We start from the raw sequence: 22,911 nt of genomic DNA, 5'->3' as shown, positions 1-22,911 counted from the left end.
ACCCGCATTTTTGTGCAATATTCCCGAGGGAATTCTCCACCTCAGGCCGGAGCTCGCTGCATCCCTCGGACACGACACCTCCACCCGCCCCAGACCTCTGGATTTCAGCAATGAAGGATTTCTGGAATGTTCCGGTGCCAAATTTAAACCCCGAGCTTGCGACACCCGGGGGTTAAAGGCAGACACTTCCCATGGCTGGCAGGGAGAGACCTAAACCTAATCCTAAACCTAATCCTAAACCTAATCCTAAACCTAATCCTGAACCCAAAACTAATCCTAAACCCTGTCTGGAGATCAGGAGATGCGGCCTGACCTTAAACTGCTTTGGAGTCTGGAAAACTCCAAACTGGTTCCAGTCTGGAAATGCTCCAGAGGTCACCAGGCAGCAACCTCAGCACAAAAATTATGGATATTCCCAAATTCCCGAAATTAAACTGGTTTGGATCCAGTCTGGAAATGCTCCAGAGGTCACTGGGCAGCAACCTCAGCACAAAAATTATGGATATTCCCAAATTCCCGAAATTAAACTGGTGTGGATCCAGTCTGGAAATGCTCCAGAGGTCACCGGGCAGCAACCTCAGCACAAAAATGATGGATATTGCCCAAAGAGGCTCCGGAGTCAGCCCCTGGAAAGGGAGGGAAGGTTTTTCCCGGAGGAGAGGTGGAATTGCTTTTCCCATCCCCGGGAATTGCACAAAAATCTATTTTTAGCGGCGCGGTTCGGGAAAGCGACGGGAGAAACGTGAGGGAGTGGAGGGAGCTCCCAGTCCATCCCAAATTCCAGGGATCGCCAGAACCCCGGGGAAGGAAATTCCCAGCCCGGCATTCCCGGATGGGAATCGCTGCTCCGGATCCCACAAATCCCGAGCAGGTGATTCCCAGGATTTATTCCAGCAGCTCCAAACGGGAGCTCGGTCTGGGACATCCCGGAGGCGTCTCGGGGTCTCCTTCACTTCCCTCTGCCGAAAAAAACGGATCCAAATTTTGGGAATCCCTCACCCAGGACTCCGTGGATGCTCCTCGGCCTTTCTGGCCACCCCAGATTTTGGGATTTTTATGCGAGGATCAGATTTTTTTTGGGAAGTGAGAACCCCTCCCCCAGGACCTTTTTTCCATCCAGGATTTGGGGAAAGGATCAGAATTTTTTTGGGGAAGTGAGGACCCCTCCCTCAGGACTCGGTGGACGCTCCCCTCACCTTTTTGCCATCCGGGATTTGGGAATTTTTGTGGGGGGGGGATCAGATTTTTTTGGGAATGAAAAGCCCCGCAGAGAATCTGGGCTTGGGCTCCTCATGGATGCTCCCTGACTTTTTGCCACCCAGAATTTTGGGATTTTTGTGCAGGGATCAGATTTTTTTGGGAAGTGAGGACCCCTCCCTCTGGACCCTCAGGATGCTCCCTGACCTTTTTTCCACCCAGGATTTGGGGGAAGGATCCGCTTTTTGTGGGAAACCATTTTCACCACGCAGGATTTGGGGACCTTTTCTTAGAGAATCAGATTTTTTTTTTGAGGGGTGGGGAAATGAGCAGCCTTCCTTTGCAATTTCATGGATTCTCCCCGATTTTTCCCTGCCCCCCCAGCGCAGGATTCAGGACCTTTGTGCTGAATCCAGGAACTTTTTCCCCGCTGGATTTCAGCCCTGACTCAGGAGCCGCCGAACCGGCCGGGGCAGGGTTTGGCTCACGCCCGTTCCTCGTTGTCCTGTCCAGCTCTGGACACGGCGGTGAACTCATCAAACAAAGCCTTAATTAGCACCTGCTGGATGTCTTAATTAGCACCTACAGCATCTCCCAGTATCGGTCTGTCTCCTCCTGGAGACTCCCGGGACCTCCGTGGCTTCCCTGGAAGTGTCCAAGTGGCCGGACGGGGCTCGGAGCCACCTGGGAGGGTGGGAATTGTCCCTGCCCCTGGCACAGGGTGGGATTTAAGGTCCTCTCCCCCCCGAAAATAAAACCCGGACACCCCCAAGTGCTGCAGGATCCAAGGATTGGATCTGGAGCATCCCACGGGTTTTTCCTGGCTGGTTTTATTTCTGGCAGTCCGGGAATGTTGGGAATGTCGAGGCTGTGGAGACCCCAGAGCCCCTCCCAGGGGCTGCAGGGAAGCTGGAGAGGGATTTTTCCTCGGGACAGGACACAGGGAATGCGGTCAGGGGGATAGAAAGGGAATTTGGGTGGGATTTTGGGAAGGAATTATTCCCTGTGAGGGACTGGCCCAGGTTATTCCATGGATTTCCCACCCCTGGAAGTGTCCCAGGCCAGGCTGGAGCCAGCAGGGACAGCAGAAAGTTTCCCACGGCAGAGCTTGGTACGAGATGATTTTTAAGATCCCTTCCAACCCAAACCATCCCATAATTCCATGATTCCCGAGCTTCCCAGGATCCAGACAATTCCTATAAAACTCCAAGCCTTTCCCAGCTGAGTCACGGACTCAAATCTGGGACTCTGCTATAAAACTTCCCCATAAATCCCCCAAACTCCAGCACAAAGCTTGGCCCCTGTTCTGAGCCCCATTTTCGGATTTCCCAGCCTGCTCCTGACTCCTCCTGGGCTGCTCCTTGGAAACCTCCTCCTAATTCCCAGCCCAAATTTATCCCTAATTTCTCCTCTCCTTGAAAACCTCCTGCTAATTCTCAGCCCAAATTGATCCCTCATTTCTCCTCTCCTTGAAAACCTCCTGCTAATTCTCAGCCCAAATTGATCCCTCATTTATCCTCTCTTTGGAATACTCCTGTTAATTCCCAGCCTAAATCTATCCCTAATTTATGCTCTCCTTAGAAACCTCCTCCTAATTCCCAGCCCAAATCAATCCCTCATTTCTCCTCTCCTTGAAAACCTCCTGCTAATTCCCTGCCTAAATCAATCCCTAATTTCTCCTCTCCTTGGAAATCTCCTCCTAATTCCCTGCCTAAATTTATCCCTAATTTCTTATTTCTTTGAAAACCTCCTGCTAATTCCCAGCCTAAATTTATCCCTCATTTCTCCTCTCCTTGGAAACCTCCTGCTAATTCCCAGCCTAAATTTATCCCTCATTTCTCCTCTCCTTGAAAACCTCCTGCTAATTCCCAGCCTAAATTTATCCCTAATTTCCCCCTCAGGGCTCCTCTTGCCTCACTGAAACCCCACGACTTTTCCAGCGGCCGTCCCATCAAAGAACCCAATTCCCGATTGCTCCATTCCCCCTCCGGAGCTCGGGAATGACCTCGCTGCAGTTCAGCCTTTCCCAGGTTTTTTTTCCAGGACCTGCTGGAAACCCTTGGGGTCACCCAGGGTGGAATTGGGACACCGGGACACGGCTCAGCCTTCCCTGACCTCTCGGAAAAGGGCAAAATCCAATATTTTTATTTATTTTTTTGGAGTATCAGGTCCACGGTGCCGCTGGGAAAGGCAATTCGAGGTTTTTGAGCTCGAAAAAAGAAAGGGGATTTATCTTGGATTTCCCCCTACCCGCGAGTTCCATGAGCGAGTTAATTATTAAAATATTAACTATTAAAATAATTAAAATTACAAGCCTGGGCTCACCATTTGCTCCATCCCGACAGCTGCACGAGGGCAAACCCCAAATCCCAGGGATTTGCTCCCCGTGGAATCCCATCCCCTTGGAACTCCCCTTGGAATCCCGGGACGGAGGCGCTGGGGGAAGAGAAATCGCCTCTGAAACCCCACGAAAAGCTGAGCTTTGCGAAGTCACCGGGGTTATTCTGACCCCAAAGCCAGGCTTAACCTCCCCCGAGCCTGGCCCAGAACAAAGAGCTCCTAATTAGAGAAACCAAGAGTTAATTGAGTAATAAAACCCTTTCAGGGTGAAGCAAGAGGGACTCGGCTGAGGAGTTTTCTCATTTTCATTCTCATTTTGCCCTGAGCGCTCTTAAATCGCCCAAATCGGGAATTTTCTCCTCGCCGGACTCGGAATGAGAGAAGTTTTCTTGTCTGCAGCTCGTTTGCGGCTCTTTAATTATTAATTAGAGCGTCTGAGACGCTCCGAGCGCCGTCCCCTCACGTTTCCTTTGGTCCCTGCCCTTCCCTCCCATCCCTGTGCCTGGAATTGGGGAAAGGTTTGGAATTGTGGAAAGGTTTGGAATTGTGGAATGGTTTGGAACCCTGGAATGGTTTGGAATTGTGGAATGGTTTGGAATTGTGAAAAGGTTTGGAATCATGGAAAGGTTTGGAATTGTGGAAAGGTTTGGAACCCTGGAATGGTTTGGAATTGTGGAATGGTTTGGAATTGTGGAAAGGTTTGGAATCATGGAATGGTTTGGAATTGTGGAATGGTTTGAAATTGTGGAATGGTTTGGAATTGTGGAAAGATTTGGAATTGTGGAAAGGTTTGGGGGCCGGGAATGATTTGGAACCCTGGAATGGTTTGGAGCCCCTTGAGCGCATCCAGGGGTGGGAAATCCCTGGAATAACCCGAGCCAGGCTCTCACAGAGAACAATCCCTCCCCAAAATCCCACCCAAATTCCCCCTCTATCCCCCTGACCCACTCCCCGTGTCCTGTCCCTGCAATTCCTGAGGAAAAATCCCTCTCCAGCTTCCCTGCAGATCCTGGCAGGAGCTCGGGGTCTCCACAGCCTCAACATTCCCAGTTTTCCCAGCAGTGTGAACAGGAGGCCGAGCAGAGGGGCGGGAGATCCCCGATCCATGGGATCCCTCCCCGATCCATGGGATCCCTCCCCGATCCCTGGGAATGCTCAGCTCTGGGACAGGTTTTTGCTCCCCAGGACCCTCCAGCTCCTTCTCCTCGGTTGATTCCCAGCCCGTGCCGCTCCCTCGGGCTCTTCCCAGATCCAGCGGCCAAAAAAAAAAGGGGCTGGACTGGGCCAAATCCCAAATTTGAATTTTTCCTGGAGACAGGGAGGGAGAGGGGAGGATCCCAAGGGATTTTTCCAGGAGCCGCCTGCGCGGGCCGATGCTGCGCTCTGCTGGTTGGGGACACTGGGGACACTCGGGGCTGTGTCCCCTCATGGAAAAGGGACAGGGAGGGGCTGGAGCAGCGGGAGAAGGAGCTGGAAAATCCTGAGGGAGCTGTGGAGGGGCTCAGCCTGGAAAAAAGGGGGATCCAGGGCGAATTCCGGGATTTTCCAGCCGGGATTTGGGATCTGATCCCAGGGAACAGGGACAGGGCAAGAGGGAGCGGCCTCGAGCGGTGCCAGGGGATGCTCGGGGTGGGAAATCCTGGAATTTGGTTAATTCCTCCTGGAAAGGGCGGCCAGGATTTGGAAAGGGGCTCAGGGAAGGTCGGATCCCCATCCCTGGAGGTGTCCGAGGAATTCCTGGATGTTTCTCCGCGTGTCCAGGCGGGGATCGGGCACAGCCGGGACTCGACGACCGCGGAATTCATTCCCAATCTCCGGGATTTTGGAATTGTGCCCTTTTCACCCCGCCTGACTCCAGCGGGAATCCGCAGCCCGCTGAGGGAGGAGGGAAGGAGGGAAGAGCTCCCAAAAAAAACCCCCAGGAGGAGGAGCCCGGTGGGACCTGGCGGGTTCTCCGCCTTTAATAAAGTCAGGAACGCGGTTTTGGAGGTTTTGGAGGCTGAGCCAAGCGCCCAGGAATGCAGAGCTCCCTCCCTGCTCCGAAAATAGAAACTCCGGCAAGCAGAACAAAAGGAGGGAGAAGAAAAACAGAGGCGAATTCTCAAGGTGTGATCAGGCTGGGTTGAAACTCCGCGAATTCCGCCTTTTCCAGGTGGAAATTCCTGCTGGAAATTCCCTCCCAGACCTGGACAAATCAATATCAAGGAATAGAAATAAAATCTAATTATAAATGGTATTAATAAAAACGGGAGCTGCCGGTTTTGGTCCAAGGGAGGGTCCAAACCTCCGAGCCACGGAGGAATCGCGGATTCAGATCAAAGGAACGATCCCCGCCGGGGAGAAGCCACAACAAAGCCGCGCTCCTGCGGCTCGGAGCTGAGCAGGAAAAGTCGGGATGGAGATGGAGAATTCCCTGAAAAAAAAAAAAAAAAGGAGGATTTCGCCCTCTCTGCTTCTTGCCCCGTGTGGGGCACAATTACCCAAGAGCTCCCGAACTTCCCCGTTCCTTTTCGTGCCCCGAATTATTCGGGGCCCTTTCTCCTGCCCACAAAACCCCCCCGGGCGGGGCCAGCTCACACAAAACCACATTTTTTAATTAAAATTAATGAAAATGCCCAGGCCCTGCCCCTCTCCCCGCGGCTTTGGGCTCCGTCTTGGTGTCACCGGGGCTGGCTTTATTCTGTCCTGGTCCCTCTTAGCTCTGCGGGAGCCAGCGGGGACAAATCGGCCTTTTTGGGGTTGTTTTGTGTCACAATGAACCCACAGAGGCGCCGAGCAGGTTTTTAGTGACTTTTAAAATTAATTTTCTGGTTTTTTGGGGGTTATTTTGTGTCACAATGAACCCACGAAGGCACCGAGCGGATTTTTAGTGACCTAAAAAAATGATAAAAAAAAAAAAAGTTTTATGAGATTTTTAATCCCTGTGAGATAAGGAGGTGAATGACCGGGGAAGTCACACGGGGCTGGAGGAAGTTGTTCAGCTCCTGGAGGTTTTTGTCACCCCAGGAGGATCCCGAGGGTGTCACCTGCCCTCGGAGCAGCGGGAATGTGGCACCTGGTGACTCTCAGGTGACCGGGAGGGGTGAGGCACGGCCGGCTTGGGTGGCAGCGCTTGCACAACCACCCCAAAATAAAACCTCCTCCAAAAGTCGCGTGGGACTTTCTCACGGGCTCAACTCCTCACCTCACACTGACTAAAAACAAAAAAAACCTCGTAAAACCAGGAGACGAATTTTGAATGTCACTAAAAATCCGCTCGGCGCCTTCCTTGTTTCATTGTGACACAAAATAACCCCAAAAAACCAGAAAATTAATTTTAAAAGTCACTAAAAATCTGCTCGGCGCCTTCCTTGCTTCGTTGTGACACAAAATAACCCCAAGAAATCAGAAAATTAATTTTAAAAGTCACTAAAAACCTGCTCGGCGCCTCTGTGGGTTCATTGTGACACAAAATAACCCCAAAAATCAGTAGATAAATTTTGAAAGTCACTAAAATCTGCTCAGCACCTTCCTGGGTTCATTGTGACACAAAACAACCCCAAAAAAACAGAAAATTAATTTTAAAAGTCACTAAAAACCTGCTCGGCGCCTCTGTGGGTTCATTGTGACACAAAACAACCCCAAAAAGGCCGATTTGTCCCCGCTGGCTCCCGCAGAGCTGAGAGGGACCAGGACAGAATAAAGCCAGCCCCGGTGACACCAAGACGGAGCCCAAAGCCGCGGGGAGAGGGGCAGGGCCTGGGCATTTTCATTAATTTTAATTAAAAAATGTGGTTTTGTGTGAGCTGGCCCCGCCCGGGGGGGTTTTGTGGGCAGGAGAAAGGGCCCCGAATAATTCGGGGCACGAAAAGGAACGGGGAAGTTTCGGGAGCTCTTGGGTAATTGTGCCCCACACGGGGCAAGAAGCAGAGAGGGCGAAATCCTCCTTTAATTATGGAATTCTCCACGGGGAACGAATCCGGGAATGAATCCAGACCCTTCCTGCTCGGCGCCGTGGGACAATTTCTTCCTGATGATGCTGAGGAGAAGCAGTGCCCAGCCCAGTTTTGACAACAACACTCGAAAAATTGGGGTTTTTTATTAAAAAAAATGAGAATTTTGATGGATAATGAGCTGCACCCCCCACAAGAGGGGATTTTTTTTCTCCGTTTTCCCTCAGTGATCATAATCCACACCCAAAACTCGGCCAAACACCCTCAAAAATCCGGGCATTGCAGGGTGGATGAGATGAAACCACCCCGCTGGAGAATCCCACGGAAAACCCAAATCCAACAACAACCGGGACAACCCTGTGAGACCCCCAGGGATGGAAAACCCCTGGAAAAGCCATTCCCACACATCCAGGGGTCCAATCCCCAAAAACAGCCCCGGGGCTGGGGCTGCTGCTGCTCCGAATGCCAGGGAGGATTAATTATCCCGAGGTAATTACATCGGGAAGCTGCCATGGAACCACTCATTGTCCGGGATGAGTCGGCGGCTCCGACTCACTCCGGGAGCCACACGGGAGTTTTGGGATCTGGCGGCTCCTCCGTGGCCCTATAAAAGCTCTCCCGGAGCTGGGACGCGCCGGTCACCTCTGGAAAGTTCTTCCCGCCCCCGGGAGCTGGGTGAGTCTGGTTCCTGAGCCTCTGGAGATGCTGGGATGGGGAATTGGGAGGGAATTCCTGGTTCTGAGAGCGGGGATGGGCTGGGTTGGGGTGGCTCAGAGGTTCCCCGTCCCAAAAAGTGTCCAAAGCCAGGTTGGAGAGGGTTTGGAATTGGAGGTTGGGTTTGGTGAGATTCAGGGTGGGTTTGGGGAAAATAGCTCCTTGTTTTGGGGTGGGATTGGTGGATTCCAGGGAGAAATCCAGGGTGGGTTTGGGGAAAATAACTCCTTGTTTTGGGGTGGGATTGGTGGATTCCAGGGAGAAATCCAGGGTGGCTTCAGGAAAAATACCAGCTCAGTTTGGGGTGGGATTGGTGGATTCCAGGGAGAAATCCAGGGTGGCTTCGGGAAAAATAACTCCTCGCTTTGGGGTGGGATTGGTGGATTCCAGGGAGAAATCCAGGGTGGCTTCAGGAAAAATAACTCCTCGCTTTGGGGTGGGATTGGTGAATTCCAGGGAGAAATTCAGGATGGCTTCAGGAAAAATAACTCCTCGTTTTGGGGTGGGATTGGTGGATTCCAGGGAGAAATCCAGGGTGGCTTCAGGAAAAATAACTCCTCGTTTTGGGGTGGGATTGGTGGATTCCAGGGAGAAATCCAGGGTGGCTTCAGGAAAAATAACTCCTCGCTTTGGGGTGGGATTGGTGAATTCCAGGGAGAAATTCAGGATGGCTTCAGGAAAAATAACTCCTCGTTTTGGGGTGGGATTGGTGGATTCCAGGGAGAAATCCAGGGTGGCTTTGGGAAAAATAACTCCTCGTTTTGGGGTGGGATTGGTGGATTCCAGGGAGAAATCCAGGGTGGGTTTGGGAAAAATAACTCCTCGTTTTGGGGTGGGATTGGGGGATTCCAGGGAGAAATCCAGGGTGGCTTCAGGAAAAATAACTCCTCGTTTTGGGGTGGGATTGGTGGATTCCAGGGAGAACATTCCCTGCAAGAAAAGATGCTGGGAGGGACTTCCCATCAGGAACTGGAGCGACAGAAAAAGGGGGAATGGGGTAAAAGTGAAAGAGAGGAAATTCAGGTGGGGTTTGGGAAGGAATTGTTCCCTGTGAGAGCGAGGAGAGCCTGGCACGGGATATTCCACGGATTTCCCATCCCTGGGATCGTCCCAGGCCAGGCTGGAGTGACCTGAGGTGGTGGAAGGTGTCCCACGGCAGGGGTTGAGTTGATCTTTAATGTCCCTTCCAACCCAAAACGCTCTGGGATTCCACAATCACGAAATCCAGACGCATTCCTGATTTTTCCATAAAAAATCCTATCCGGGAGGGGATTTTAAAAGGGATTGTTTGGAACTTCTGTGCTGGAGCAGGAGAGGGTTGGAGAGAGCTCTCAGTGCTCGCTGCTGAGTGTCTGAATCCCAGATTTGCTCCTGAAAACGGGGAGTTTGTGACCGAGGGAAATCTGTTTTCATTAATTAATTTAATTTTTATTTTTCATTAATTAATTTAATTTTTTGGATGACATTCAGAGCTGAGTGTCCCCGAGTGTCCCCAGCTTGGCTTGGGGACGTGGCTCAGAGTGAAGAACGAGGGGTTGGGTCCCTCAGGTGGGACCGTGCTGGGGTGGTGGCACCTTGGGGACGTGTCCCCGAGGTGTGGGGACCACGAGGACCGGCCAGGCTTCCTCGGGTGTCACCCAAGGGGTGGAGAGGGACCCTAAAATCCCCAAGTGTCCCTAAGATGTCCCCGAGACCTCCAGCAGCCCCTCCCACCCCTGCCGGGACTGTGACACAGCTGGGACCTGTCCCCGAGGTTTGGGGACCGGAGTCTTCCTCAGGTGTCACCGAATGGGTTGGGTTGGGACCTCAGACGCCACCTGATTCCCCCTCCGTGTCCTTCCAGTCCTGCCACCTGTCCCCAAGATGTCCTGCTACCTCCACCAGCACCTCCCCGCGCTCCACCAGGACCCCGTGGCGCTGTCCCCCGGTGTCCCCTTCCCGGCTCAGCGGTGGCACTCCACAACCTGCATCCCCCAGGCCCTGCCCGTCCCCCTGCAGCGGGCGACGTCCTCCAGCGTGTGCCACCAGCAGAGTGTCACCCAGGCCGTGCCCCGCCAGCTCCTCGGAGCCCCCTGCGTGCCCCAGCACCTCCGGCAGCAGCAGATTGTCCCCAGGCGGGTGACAACGTGTGCGCCACCGCAGCAGCGCCTCACCGGCGGCGCGGGTGTCACCTGGAGCGTGCCGCAGCAGGTGGGGGTGACACAGTGTGTGCCAGCACAGCAGGTGGGGGTGACACAGTGCGTGCCACAGCAGCAGGTGGGGGTGACCCAGTGCGTGCCACAGCAGGTGGGGGTGACCCAATGTGTGCCACCACAGCAGGTGGGGGTGACCCAGTGCGTGCCACCGCAGCAGAAGATCGTCCCCAGGTGTGTCACCACCTGCGTGCCGCAGCAGAGCGCGGGTGTCGCCGGTGTCACCCGCTGCGTCCCGCAGCAGCTGCGGGTGCCACCTCCCGAGCGCGTCCCCCAGCAGAAGATCGTCCCCAGGTGTGTCACCACCTGCGTGCCGCGGCCGCCCTATGTCACCCAGGGTGTCCCGCTGCAGCAGAGTGCCACCAGGTGTGTCCCGCAGCGGTGCGTGACCAGCGGCTGTCCCCAGCAGGGTGTCCCCAGGTGTGTCACCACCTGTGTCCCCCAGCAGCGCGCGGCCCAGTGCGTGTCCTACCAGTGGGTGACACCGCAGGTCCCCCAGCAGTGGCAGAGCGTCACCGCCGCTGTCCCCCAGCAGTGGCACGGCAGGTGTGTCACCAAGTGTGTCCCGCAGCGGTGTGACACCGGCGCGGCCAGCATTTGTGTCCCCCAGCAGAGTGGCACCATGTGTGTCCCCCAGCAGAGTGGCACCATGTGTGTCCCCCAGCAGAGTGCCACCATGTGTGTCCCCCAGCAGAGTGGCACCATGTGTGTCCCCCAGCAGAGTGCCACCAAGGGTGTCCCCCAGCAGAGTGGGACAGTTTGTGTCCCCCAGAAGTGTGTGACCCAATGTGTCCCCCAGCAAAGTGCCACCAAGTGTGTCCCCCAGCAAAGTGCCACCAAAGGTGTCACCCAGAAGTACGGGACAATCTGTGTCCCCCAGCAAAGTGCCACCAAGTGTGTCCCCCAGCAAAGTGCCACCAAGTGTGTCCCCCAGCAGAGCATGACCAAATGTGTCCCCCAGCAGTGTGGGACAGTTTGTGTCCCCCAGCAAAGTGTCACCAAATGTGTCCCCCAGCAAAGTGCCACCAAGTGTGTCCCCCAACATTATGGGACAATTTGTGTCCCCCAGCAAAGTGCCACCAAGTGTGTCCCTCAGCATTATGGGACAATTTGTGTCCCCCAGCAGTGTGGGACAATTTGTGTCCCCCAGCAAAGTGCCACCAAGTGTGTCCCCCAACATTATGGGACAATTTGTGTCCCCCAGCAAAGTATCACCAAATGTGTCCCCCAGCAGTGTGGGACAATTTGTGTCCCTCAGCAAAGTACCACCAAATGTGTCCCTCAGCAAAGTACCACCAAATGTGTCCCCCAGCAAAGTGCCACCAAGTGTGTCCCCCAGCAAAGTGCCACCAAGTGTGTCCCCCAACATTATGGGACAATTTGTGTCCCCCAGCAAAGTGCCACCAAGTGTGTCCCCCAGCAAAGTGCCACCAAGTGTGTCCCCCAGCAAAGTGCCACCAAGTGTGTCCCCCAGCAGTGTGGGACAGTTTGTGTCCCCCAGCAAAGTGCCACCAAGTGTGTCCCCCAGCAAAGTGCCACCAAGTGTGTCCCCCAGCAATCCGGGGCAGTGAAGATCTCCAGCCACTCCAAGAAATATTGCTCGGCCCCCAAGTGGCCCTGGTGACGAGGAGGGTGACAGGAGGACAATCCCTGGGAAACCGGGATTTGGGATCTTTATCTCCTCCCTCTCCCGTCCGCGTTATCCCGGTTTTCCAGCGTTTTCCAGCGTTTTCCTGGGGACATTCCAGGTGCCCCCAGCTCCTTCCTTGATCTGACACAAGGCATTGGAGGGATGGGATGGAATTCCCACGGAATTCCGGGAAATCGTGATGTGCACTGGAAACAGAGTTTATCTACTGAAACATACAAATATTTTACCTACATATATAAACCTAAATAAACGTTCTTCTTTGAACTCGGATTAAAAATCTTGGGTTTTGGCCTCTTGGTGATTTCTTAATTAATTGTTAAAAATTATTTAATATTGTTATAATTATTTTATTATAAATATTTCATATTCTTGTGTTTATTTAACAGGACATCTTTATTTAATGTGAAATGTTTATTTCATATTGAATATTTCTTTCATATTAAGTATTTATTTAATGCAATATTTTTTTTATTTAATATTTATATAATGTAATATATAAATAATATATATAATATTTATTTAATGTAATATTTTTATTTAATAATATATTAAATAACATTATTTAATAATATAATAACATTAATATGGTATATAATATATAATATATTATATATATAATATATAATATACAATACATAATATACAATACATAATATAATATAATATAATATAATATAATATAATATAATATAATATAATATAATATAATATAATATAATATAATATAATATAATATAATATAATATAATATAATATAATATAATATAATATAATATAATATAATATAATATAATATAATATAATATATAATATATAATACATAATACATAATACATAATACATAATACATAATACATAATACATAATACATAATACATAGTAAATAATAAATAATAAATAATAAATAATATATAATACATAATATATAATACACAGTGCATAATATACAATACATAATATAAATATTCTATACATTATATAAAATATTAAATAATAATATTTATTTAACATGAAATATTTATTGACGGTGATGAAATATTTACTGAATGGGATGAAATATTTAACATAAAACATTTATATGATATGAAACACTCCTTTATTAAATCCCGCCAAATCCAGGCTGGAAAAATCCCTGGATGAGCCCCATCATTAGGAAAAGGAGCTCAGGAGGTGGCCAGAGGGGACAGGAGGGTGTGGCCGGGCTGGGGACGCTGTCCCGCATCTTCTCCTGCCCCTCCCTGCCTCGGTGACCTCCTGGTGCCACCTGGAGTTGTCCCAGAGCTCCTGGAAGTGTTGGGAGATCCCGGGGATTCCTTCTCCCTGGAATTCTGGGGTTTTTCCAGCCGGGAATGTGCTGCTCCTGCCGCTGCCAGAGCCAGGCGTGGCCCCACCATCCAACCCTCCGGATCCCCTCAGAACCGAGGGGGAAAATCCTGGAGTGGTTTGGGTTCCTGGGGCCTTTGGATCTGCTTAAAATTGGGATAAAATCCTGGAGTGGTTTGGGTTCCTGGGACCTTTGGATCTGCTTAAAATCGGGATAAAATCCTGGAGTGGTTTGGGTTCCTGGGACCTTTGGATCTGCTTAAAATTGGGATAAAATCCTGGAGTGGTTTGGGTTCCTGGGACCTGCTGGATCTGCTTAAAATCAGGATAAAATCCTGGAATGGTTTGGGTTCCTGGGACCTGCTGGATCCGCTTAAAATCAGGATAAAATCCTGGAATGGTTTGGGTTCCTGGGACCTGCTGGATCTGCTTAAAATCGGGATAAAATCCTGGAATGGTTTGGGTTCCTGGGACCTGCTGGATCTGCTTAAAGTCGGGATAAAATCCTGGAGTGGTTTGGGTTTCTGGGACCTGCTGGATCCGCTTAAAATTGGGATAAAATCCTGGAATGGTTTGGGTTTCTGGGACCTTGGGATCCGCTTAAAATCGGGATAAAATCCTGGAATGGTTTGGGTTCCTGGGACCTTGGGATCTGCTTAAAATCGGGATAAAATCCTGGAATGGTTTGGGTTCCTGGGACCTGCTGGATCCGCTTAAAATCGGGATAAAATCCTGGAATGGTTTGGGTTCCTGGGACCTTTGGATCTGCTTAAAATCGGGATAAAATCCTGGAATGGTTTGGGTTCCTGGGACCTTTGGATCTGCTTAAAATCGGGATAAAATCCTGGAGTGGTTTGGGTTCCTGGGACCTGCTGGATCCGCTTAAAATCGGGATAAAATCATGGAATGGTTTGGGTTCCTGGGACCTTTGGATCTGCTTAAAATCGGGATAAAATCATGGAATGGTTTGGGTTCCTGGGACCTGCTGGATCTGCTTAAAATTGGGATAAAATCATGGAGTGTTTTGGGTTTCTGGGACCTGCTGGATCTGCTTAAAATCGGGATAAAATCCTGGAGTGGTTTGGGTTCCTGGGACCTGCTGGATCTGCTTAAAATTGGGATAAAATCCTGGAATGGTTTGGGTTCCTGGGACCTGCTGGATCCACTTAAAATTGGGATAAAATCCTGGAATGGTTTGGGTTCCTGGGACCTGCTGGATCTGCTTAAAATTGGGATAAAATCCTGGAATGGTTTGGGTTCCTGGGACCTGCTGGATCTGCTTAAAATCGGGATAAAATCCTGGAGTGGTTTGGGTTTCTGGGACCTGCTGGATCCACTTAAAATTGGGATAAAATCCTGGAATGGTTTGGGTTCCTGGGACCTGCTGGATCCACTTAAAATTGGGATAAAATCCTGGAGTGGTTTGGGTTGGAGGGACCTGCTGGATCTGCTTAAAATTGGGATAAAATCCTGGAATGGTTTGGGTTCCTGGGACCTTTGGATCTGCTTAAAATCGGGATAAAATCCTGGAGTGGTTTGGGTTCCTGGGACCTGCTGGATCCACTTAAAATCGGGATAAAATCATGGAATGGTTTGGGTTCCTGGGACCTGCTGGATCCGCTTAAAATCGGGATAAAATCCTGGAATGGTTTGGGTTCCTGGGACCTGCTGGATCTGCTTAAAATTGGGATAAAATCCTGGAGTGGTTTGGGTTCCTGGGACCTGCTGGATCTGCTTAAAATTGGGATAAAATCATGGAATGGTTTGGGTTCCTGGGACCTGCTGGATCCGCTTAAAATTGGGATAAAATCCTGGAATGGTTTGGGTTTCTGGGACCTTGGGATCCGCTTAAAATCGGGATAAAATCCTGGAATGGTTTGGGTTCCTGGGACCTGCTGGATCCGCTTAAAATCGGGATAAAATCCTGGAATGGTTTGGGTTCCTGGGACCTTTGGATCTGCTTAAAATCGGGATAAAATCCTGGAATGGTTTGGGTTCCTGGGACCTTTGGATCTGCTTAAAATCGGGATAAAATCCTGGAGTGGTTTGGGTTCCTGGGACCTGCTGGATCCGCTTAAAATCGGGATAAAATCATGGAATGGTTTGGGTTCCTGGGACCTTTGGATCTGCTTAAAATCGGGATAAAATCATGGAATGGTTTGGGTTCCTGGGACCTGCTGGATCTGCTTAAAATTGGGATAAAATCATGGAGTGTTTTGGGTTTCTGGGACCTGCTGGATCTGCTTAAAATCGGGATAAAATCCTGGAGTGGTTTGGGTTCCTGGGACCTGCTGGATCTGCTTAAAATTGGGATAAAATCCTGGAATGGTTTGGGTTCCTGGGACCTGCTGGATCCACTTAAAATTGGGATAAAATCCTGGAATGGTTTGGGTTCCTGGGACCTGCTGGATCTGCTTAAAATTGGGATAAAATCCTGGAATGGTTTGGGTTCCTGGGACCTGCTGGATCTGCTTAAAATCGGGATAAAATCCTGGAGTGGTTTGGGTTTCTGGGACCTGCTGGATCCACTTAAAATTGGGATAAAATCCTGGAATGGTTTGGGTTCCTGGGACCTGCTGGATCCACTTAAAATTGGGATAAAATCCTGGAGTGGTTTGGGTTGGAGGGACCTGCTGGATCTGCTTAAAATTGGGATAAAATCCTGGAATGGTTTGGGTTCCTGGGACCTTTGGATCTGCTTAAAATCGGGATAAAATCCTGGAGTGGTTTGGGTTCCTGGGACCTGCTGGATCCACTTAAAATCGGGATAAAATCATGGAATGGTTTGGGTTCCTGGGACCTGCTGGATCCGCTTAAAATCGGGATAAAATCCTGGAATGGTTTGGGTTCCTGGGACCTGCTGGATCTGCTTAAAATTGGGATAAAATCCTGGAGTGGTTTGGGTTCCTGGGACCTGCTGGATCTGCTTAAAATTGGGATAAAATCATGGAATGGTTTGGGTTCCTGGGACCTGCTGGATCTGCTTAAAATCGGGATAAAATCCTGGAGTGGTTTGGGTTCCTGGGACCTGCTGGATCTGCTTAAAATCAGGATAAAATCCTGGAATGGTTTGGGTTCCTGGGACCTGCTGGATCCGCTTAAAATCGGGATAAAATCATGGAATGGTTTGGGTTCCTGGGACCTTTGGATCTGCTTAAAATTGGGATAAAATCCTGGAATGGTTTGGGTTGGAGGGATGTCCAAATCATCCCATTCCAAGGGCAGGGACATTTCCCTATCCCAGGTGACTCCAACCCAGCCCTGGACATTCTCAGGGATGAGAAATCCATGGAATTCCCCGAGCCAGGCCCTCACAGGGAACAATTCCTTCCCAAAATCCCACCCAAATTCCCCCCTGACCCCATTCCCCGTGTCCTGTCCGTGCAGTTCTTGAGGAAAAATCCCTCTCCAGCTTTCCTGGAGCTCCTGAAGATCCTGGGAAGGGCTCTGGGGTCTCCACATCCTCAACATTCCCAGTTTTCCCAACATTCCCAGCCCCTCCATGGCCTTTGGAGGAGCTGCCCCATCTCGGGGTTGGCCCTGTGGCTTTTCCCACGGAATCTTCCAGAAAATCCTTCTAGGGGGGTGGATCCCGGGTTTTGGGGTCACCGGGATTGGGGGATGTTTTGGACCGGGTTGTGCCAGAGCCCGGCCCTGGCCCTGACTCAGCCGTGCCTCAGTTTCCCCGGCGTTTAATTGGGAATAATGACACCCCCCCCCATCCCAAAATATCCCAGGAGCCTCTGGGAGATGAAAGGAGCCTCGCAAATGTTAATTAAGGACATTCGGCTGCTAATTAAGGAGGTTTTTAATGCCAGGTCACCGTGTTCATGCACAACCGGGAATTAGCCGCCCTCCTTGATCCCGAGCTTCCCGAGGAATTGGGATGGAGGAGCCCATAAAACCCGGATTAATCCGCGCTCCGACGCCTGTTTATTCCCCAAATTTCAGGATCAGGGAATTCGGCATTAAAAGTTCATTGTTGCTGTTGTTGTTCATCCATAAAAGTGAGAGGAATCCGGGCTGGAGTCGGGATTTGCCTTCAGGTTCCTCCCTTGAGCCTTTGGAATGTTGGGATCCGCCTGGAAAAGAGGCGCCGTGTCCCTGTTATTTCCCGTGGAGCCGGGGGAAGCCGGGAAATTAAATGGAATTCCTGGGAAAGCAGGAAACAAAAAGGGAAATTTAGGTGGAGGGTAATCATTTGGGGCTTGATGTTCCCAAATGTCCCAATATTCCCGAAATTCCAATGCTCAAATAACGGGATATTGAAATGCTCCCCTATTCAAATGTTTGAATATTCCAACATCCCAAAACTCCGATATTCAAATGTTCGAATAATCCAGCATTCCAAAATTCCAGTGTTCAAATATCCAAATAATCCAATATTCCCATATCCCCAAATTCCGATATTCCAATATCCAAATTGTCCAATATCCAAATATCGCGGCATTCCAATATTCCAAATATTCCAATATTCCCAATATTCCAAATATTCCAAATATTCCAATATTCCCAATATTCCAGGGTGGGATTTTGGGAATTCTGATCCTTTCCAAGGAGGATATTCCCCGATAATTCCCCTTTTTTTCAGGCACCTCACCTGAATCCCTGGAATTCCAAAAGCGTCGGATTCATATTAAAGGATCCAAAAAAATTAAAACTCCAAGGGACAAAAAAAAATCCCAAAAACCCCCAAAGTCGGCATTCCCAACCCTGCCCAGCGCTGTTTTACCCTGGGAATTTCATTGTGGGATAAACAGGGAACAAAGGGTTGAGGAAATGGGAATTTCAGGGGTTTTTTTTTGGGACCTTCTCCCCTTTGTGACCGGGAATTTTTGGGAGCTGTCCCAAAAACCATCCCTCCTCTCTCTCCCTGGGTTCCCGGGAAGGAATCCGCCTGTCCCAATAATTACGGGACGCCCCGAGTCCTTCCTGGATGGATTTTCAAAGGGATTCCTGCCCTGGGCTCCCATGGGAATGAGGAATTCCTCCTTCATCATTTTTTGGGTGGAAATCCGGCTGGAATTCCGGGGAGATTCGTCCCCTCCTGAGGATCCAGGGTTTTCCAGGGATTTTTTTGGGGTGTTTTGCCGGTCCAACCTCGGTGATCCAGGACATCCCTGGGAGCCGGAGCCGCACGTGGCCGGGACCGGGGTGCAATTAAAGCATCAGCCAAGCCAAACCCAACCTTCCCAAATTCCCTGGGGCATTCCCGGGCTCCATAAAAACCCGGCCGGGCCCGGCCTTTCCCGGGCACTTCTCCCCAGCTCTTCTCCCTCATGACCTGGGTAAGTCCTGGGACTTCCAAAGGAACTTCCCCAAATCCCGGTTTTTATTCCCGACAGCTCCTCCAGAATTTTGGGATGCGCTGAGGAGAAGCGGGGAAGGAATTCCGAACCGAGAGGGATTTTTTTGGGGGGTTTTCCTGGTTTTTCTTGGTTTTTCCCCGGTAGGATTTGGCTCCACAAAGGGCAGAATCCCAGCGGGAATCGGGTCTGGGATTGGAGGAGCCTCGGCAGCTCCTCCGGAGGAAGAGGAGGAATTCGCCGCCGCTTTTATGGAATTTTTAACGAAAGGAAATTATTATTTTTATTTTTATTATGTTTTTTTTTTTCCTCCTCCCGACCGGAGCAAGGAGCTGACGGAATTTCAGACGGGAAAAATGAAACCTCTCCACCTGCCAAAATCCCTAATTCCCAAAAAAACTCCCGGCTGAACCCCCCAGTAATGACTGGCATTGTACAAACAATTCCTTAATTAAGAGGCGGTTCCATCTCTGGCGATAATTGCTGCCGTTGTTTTCCCGGCTGTTGTTTTTATTGGAGAGCGATTGAATTTTATTTTTTATACCATCTACAGTGTAATTTTATTTTAATTTTATTTTTTATACCATCTGCCATGTCATTTTAATTTAATTTTATTTTTTATACCATCTGCAATGTCATTTTAATTTTATTTTATTTTTTTTACAATCTGCCATGTCATTTTAATTTTATTTTTATACAATCTACAACGTAACTTTAATTTTTTACAATCTACAATGTAATTTTATTTTTTATACAATCTGCAATGTAATTTTTTTTTTTTTGTTTAATGCTTTGCTCTCTCTCAAAAAGGAAAAAAATCGGAGTTAAATCATTTTAGGTCAAAATAATCCTGTGAAACTCCCTAAAAATGGAGTTTTTCCTGGAGTGGGGTTTTTTTCCCTGCGATTTCCAAGGAATAGGGAGATTTTTCAGAGGGGAAAAGTGGTGCAGCACCAAGAGCTGATTTATTGGGTGTAATTCTCCCAGAATCAGCGAAGCCGGAGCCATTCCCAACCCTGGGACGGATGAGGTCCCTCCCAACCCCAAATCTTCTGGGATTTGGGCATTTTTAATCCTTTTATCCTGCTGGCATTTTGATTTTTTACCTTCCCTCCACCAAATATTTTGAATATTTTGACCCCATCCTGCCGAAATTCCTTAAAAAAAAACCCCAAATCCAATTTTATTTTTATTTTTCCCTGACAGGACCCCAAATTCCTGTGGGATGGGAGCGCCCCAAAATCTCTCCTGACCCGGGCGTGGCTTGGTGGCGACACCCGGCGATTACCGGGGGGGGACCACACCCCTAATTTTGGCTCCTCTTTCATCCCCACTTGAAAGGGCGACCCAGGGAGGTTCTTGGCGAGTCACCCCAAAGCTCCGGGGCCGCGCTTTGAAGGGCGGCCCGAACCCGCTGGGCTGAAATTCCGCATTTTTTTCCAGGCTTTTGAGAGCTCAATCCGGAACGGAGGACGGGATTTTTGTCTCCCCTCCCAAACACGCCCCAGCTTTGAGTCACGGGCCGAGAGGGGAGCGGGGGAGTTTTGGAGCTGAGTCACCAAAAGGAAAAAAAAAAAAAAAAAAATCGCTGAAATCGCTGTTTTTGTTGTTTTTTTGTTGTTTTTTTTTGTGGTTTCCTTTTCAGGTTTGAGGCGCCGCTCCGCCATGCACTGCCCCGGCGGCCCCAAATTCATCCCCGAGTTCCTCCCGCAGTGCCCGGCTCACTCCGAGCCCTTCGCCAACACCTGCCACCCCCTGAGCATCACCAAGAGCCCGGTGCCGCGCTGGCCCGCCTGTCCCCAAGGTGCCACCGCCGTGCCGCTGCTGCCGTGCCAGCCGCTGGTGCAGAAATTCCTGCTGCTCTACCCCGAGACCACGCAGCTGCTGCCCGCCTCGGGGGGCTGCGGAGCCCCCCAAAACCCCCGCGTTGAGCACAAACGCGTGGCCCGGAGCCTCCCGCCCTGCGCTCCGCGCTGCCCCGAGCCCGGCCGGCTGCGCTTCCCCCCCTGCGGCATCCGCTGCTCGTCCTCCTCCTCCTGCCGCGGCCGGGACAAGGTGGCCAAGAGCCCCCCGAGCCGCCCCGAGCTGACCAGTGGCTACTCGCTGCCCCTCCGAGGGGTCACCGAGTGTCCCCCGCAGCCCTTCCCGGGCTCGGTGGCACCGCACAGGTGCTCCAAGGGTTACCCCACGCAGGAATTTGTCGCCTGCTGCTCCTCGGAGCAGCGGCTGAGCAGCGCCGAGGTGACCAGAGGGGTGGCCAAGGTGGCCAAGGAGTGTCCCCCGCTTCGAGGGGTGGCCAAGGAGTGTCCCCCGCTCCGAGGGGTGGCCAAGGAGTGTCCCCAGCTCCGAGGGGTGGCCAAGGAGTGTCCCCAGCTCCGAGGGGTGGCCAAGGAGTGTCCCCAGCTCCGAGGGGTGGCCAAGGAGTGTCCCCCGCTCCGAGCGGTGGCCAAGGGCTCGGCGCCGCTGCAGGCGAGCAAGGGCCGGAGCTGCTCGGGGCAGCAGCTGAGCAGGACCCGCTGTGTCCAGCACCCCCGGTCCGCCCCGAGACCCTCCCGCCTGGCCTCGGCCAAGCGCTCCGGCCACTCCAAGAAAAGCCGCTGCGCTTCCAAGTGGCTCTGGTGAGGGAGAAGCCGAAAATCCCGCGGGGGATGGAGACCAGGCTTGGGGTGATCCTTCCCTCCATGGAAATGAGGTTTGGGGTGATCTCCCATCCTCGGAGCCGAGGTTTGGGGTGATCCCTCCTTGGAGCCGAGGTTTGGGGTGATCTCCCATCCTTGGAACCCAACTTTGGGGTGATTCCCCCTCCTTGGAGCCGAGGTTTGGGGTGATCCCTCCTTGGAGCCGAGGTTTGGGGTGATCTCCCCCTCCTCGGAGCTGAGGTTTGGGTGATCTCCCCTCCCTGGAGCCGAGGTTTGGGGTGATCCCTCCTTGGAGCCGAGGTTTGGGGTGATCCCTCCCTGGAGCCGAGGTTTGGGATGATTCCCCCTCCTTGGAGCCGAGGTTTGGGGTGATTCCCCCTTCCTCGGAGCCGAGGTTTGGGGTGATTCCCCCTTGGAGCCGAGGTTTGGGGTGATCCCCCCTTTCGCTCCCCAGTCCTGCCCCCCAAGCCTGGTTTTACCCCCTGTGGTGCCCGAGTTAAGCTCTCAGAGCGAACCCCCCGTTTTATTTGACCCCAAATTCGGATTTTCCAGCACCGGGAAGGTGTCGGGGAGAGGCTGAGGAGCTCTGAGCCGCTCAGAACCTCGAGCCGAAACCTTCGTGCCGACGTCTGCTCCCTGTTTTTTACTGTTGTGGGATCCCTTCTGCTCGGATTAAACCACTCGCATTAAACTCAGGTTGCAGCCGATTCCTGCTCTCTGCCTGATTTATTCTCCAGCTTTTAAAACCGTTTCTAATTCCTGCTCCTGGGGGAAAAAAAACCCCAACCCTTCCCCTGTTGTTGCGCCCCTCCTTTTGTGTAAAATAAGGGAAATAATCGCGATTTTAGGGCTGGGCTCACTCGCACGGATTTACTGCGGGGAGGGAATTTCTTCCCAGTATCCAACCGAAACTTTTCCCCGTCAGTCTGAACCCGATCCCATTTTCCAGGGGAAATCAAAAATCTCTCCCCTCGTTCCCCTTCAGCCCCCGCAAGGCCGCAGTGGGGTCACCCCAAAACTCCTCCAGGCTGAATATTCCCAATTCCCTCAGCATTTCCTCCTTGGAAAGGGGAAAAAAACCCGGGGAAGAGGGGATGGATCGGCAGGAAAAGGTTAAATTGTAAAAAAAAATGAATTCTGATTAATTGGATTTGCCGCCGATGACGTTGAGAGGGCAAAATAAAAACCCGAAGCAGCATCGGGGTCTTTCCGGAATTCCACACGGGGACAACCCTGAGGTTCTCCTGCTCCCCTTTCCCTCCCTCATCCCGAGGTTTTCCAGCTGGGATTTGCCCTTGGAAAGGTCACGAGCCCTGGGGAAGGCACGGTGGGATGGAACTGCCTCCTGGTGGCCACAGGGATGAAGGGAGCCCGGAATTCCATCCTCATCCTCCCTCCCAAAAAAAAATTCCCATTCCCGACTCCCAGAGGAGCTGCCGCTTCCAGAGTGCAGGCGGGAATTTTTCCTAGAGGAAAAACCGGGAGGTTAAAACGAATTCCCGCTCCGAGGGGGGTTTGGATGCTCCGCGGGTTAAGCGGCACCGGAATAAAAATTCCAATTATTTTTTTTTTTCCCCCCCGGGAGATTCTCGCTGTTTTTTAAGGAGGAAAACTCCA

General features: G+C 51.1%; 1 protein-coding gene across 1 annotated transcript; it reads left to right on the top strand.

The window, feature by feature from the left end:
* Positions 1–7,457: 7,457 nt before the first annotated feature.
* LOC131590275 (keratin-associated protein 10-6-like) lies at positions 7,458–11,999 on the top strand. Its single transcript, XM_058860204.1, has 4 exons — positions 7,458–8,144; positions 10,027–10,373; positions 10,407–11,348; positions 11,769–11,999. The coding sequence occupies exons 1-4, from the start codon at positions 8,003–8,005 to the stop codon at positions 11,997–11,999; spliced, it is 1,662 nt and encodes a 553-aa protein (XP_058716187.1). The 5' UTR covers positions 7,458–8,002.
* Positions 12,000–22,911: the final 10,912 nt, after the last annotated feature.

Source organism: Poecile atricapillus, chromosome 33 (genome assembly GCF_030490865.1).
Source record: "Poecile atricapillus isolate bPoeAtr1 chromosome 33, bPoeAtr1.hap1, whole genome shotgun sequence".
NCBI lineage: Eukaryota > Metazoa > Chordata > Aves > Passeriformes > Paridae > Poecile > Poecile atricapillus.
This window is presented reverse-complemented; position numbering and strand designations above follow the sequence as displayed.

Excerpts from the sequence above, each read along its gene's own strand:
- LOC131590275 (XM_058860204.1), top strand. The coding sequence starts at position 8,003 with ATGAGTCGGCGGCTCCGACTCACTCCGGGAGCCACACGGGAGTTTTGG. Across the intron at positions 10,374-10,406 it reads CCTGGAGCGTGCCGCAGCAG|GTGGGGGTGACACAGTGCGT; the intron begins GTGGGGGTGACA and ends CCAGCACAGCAG. Across the intron at positions 11,349-11,768 it reads TCCCCCAGCAGTGTGGGACA|CAAAGTGCCACCAAGTGTGT; the intron begins GTTTGTGTCCCC and ends TGTGTCCCCCAG.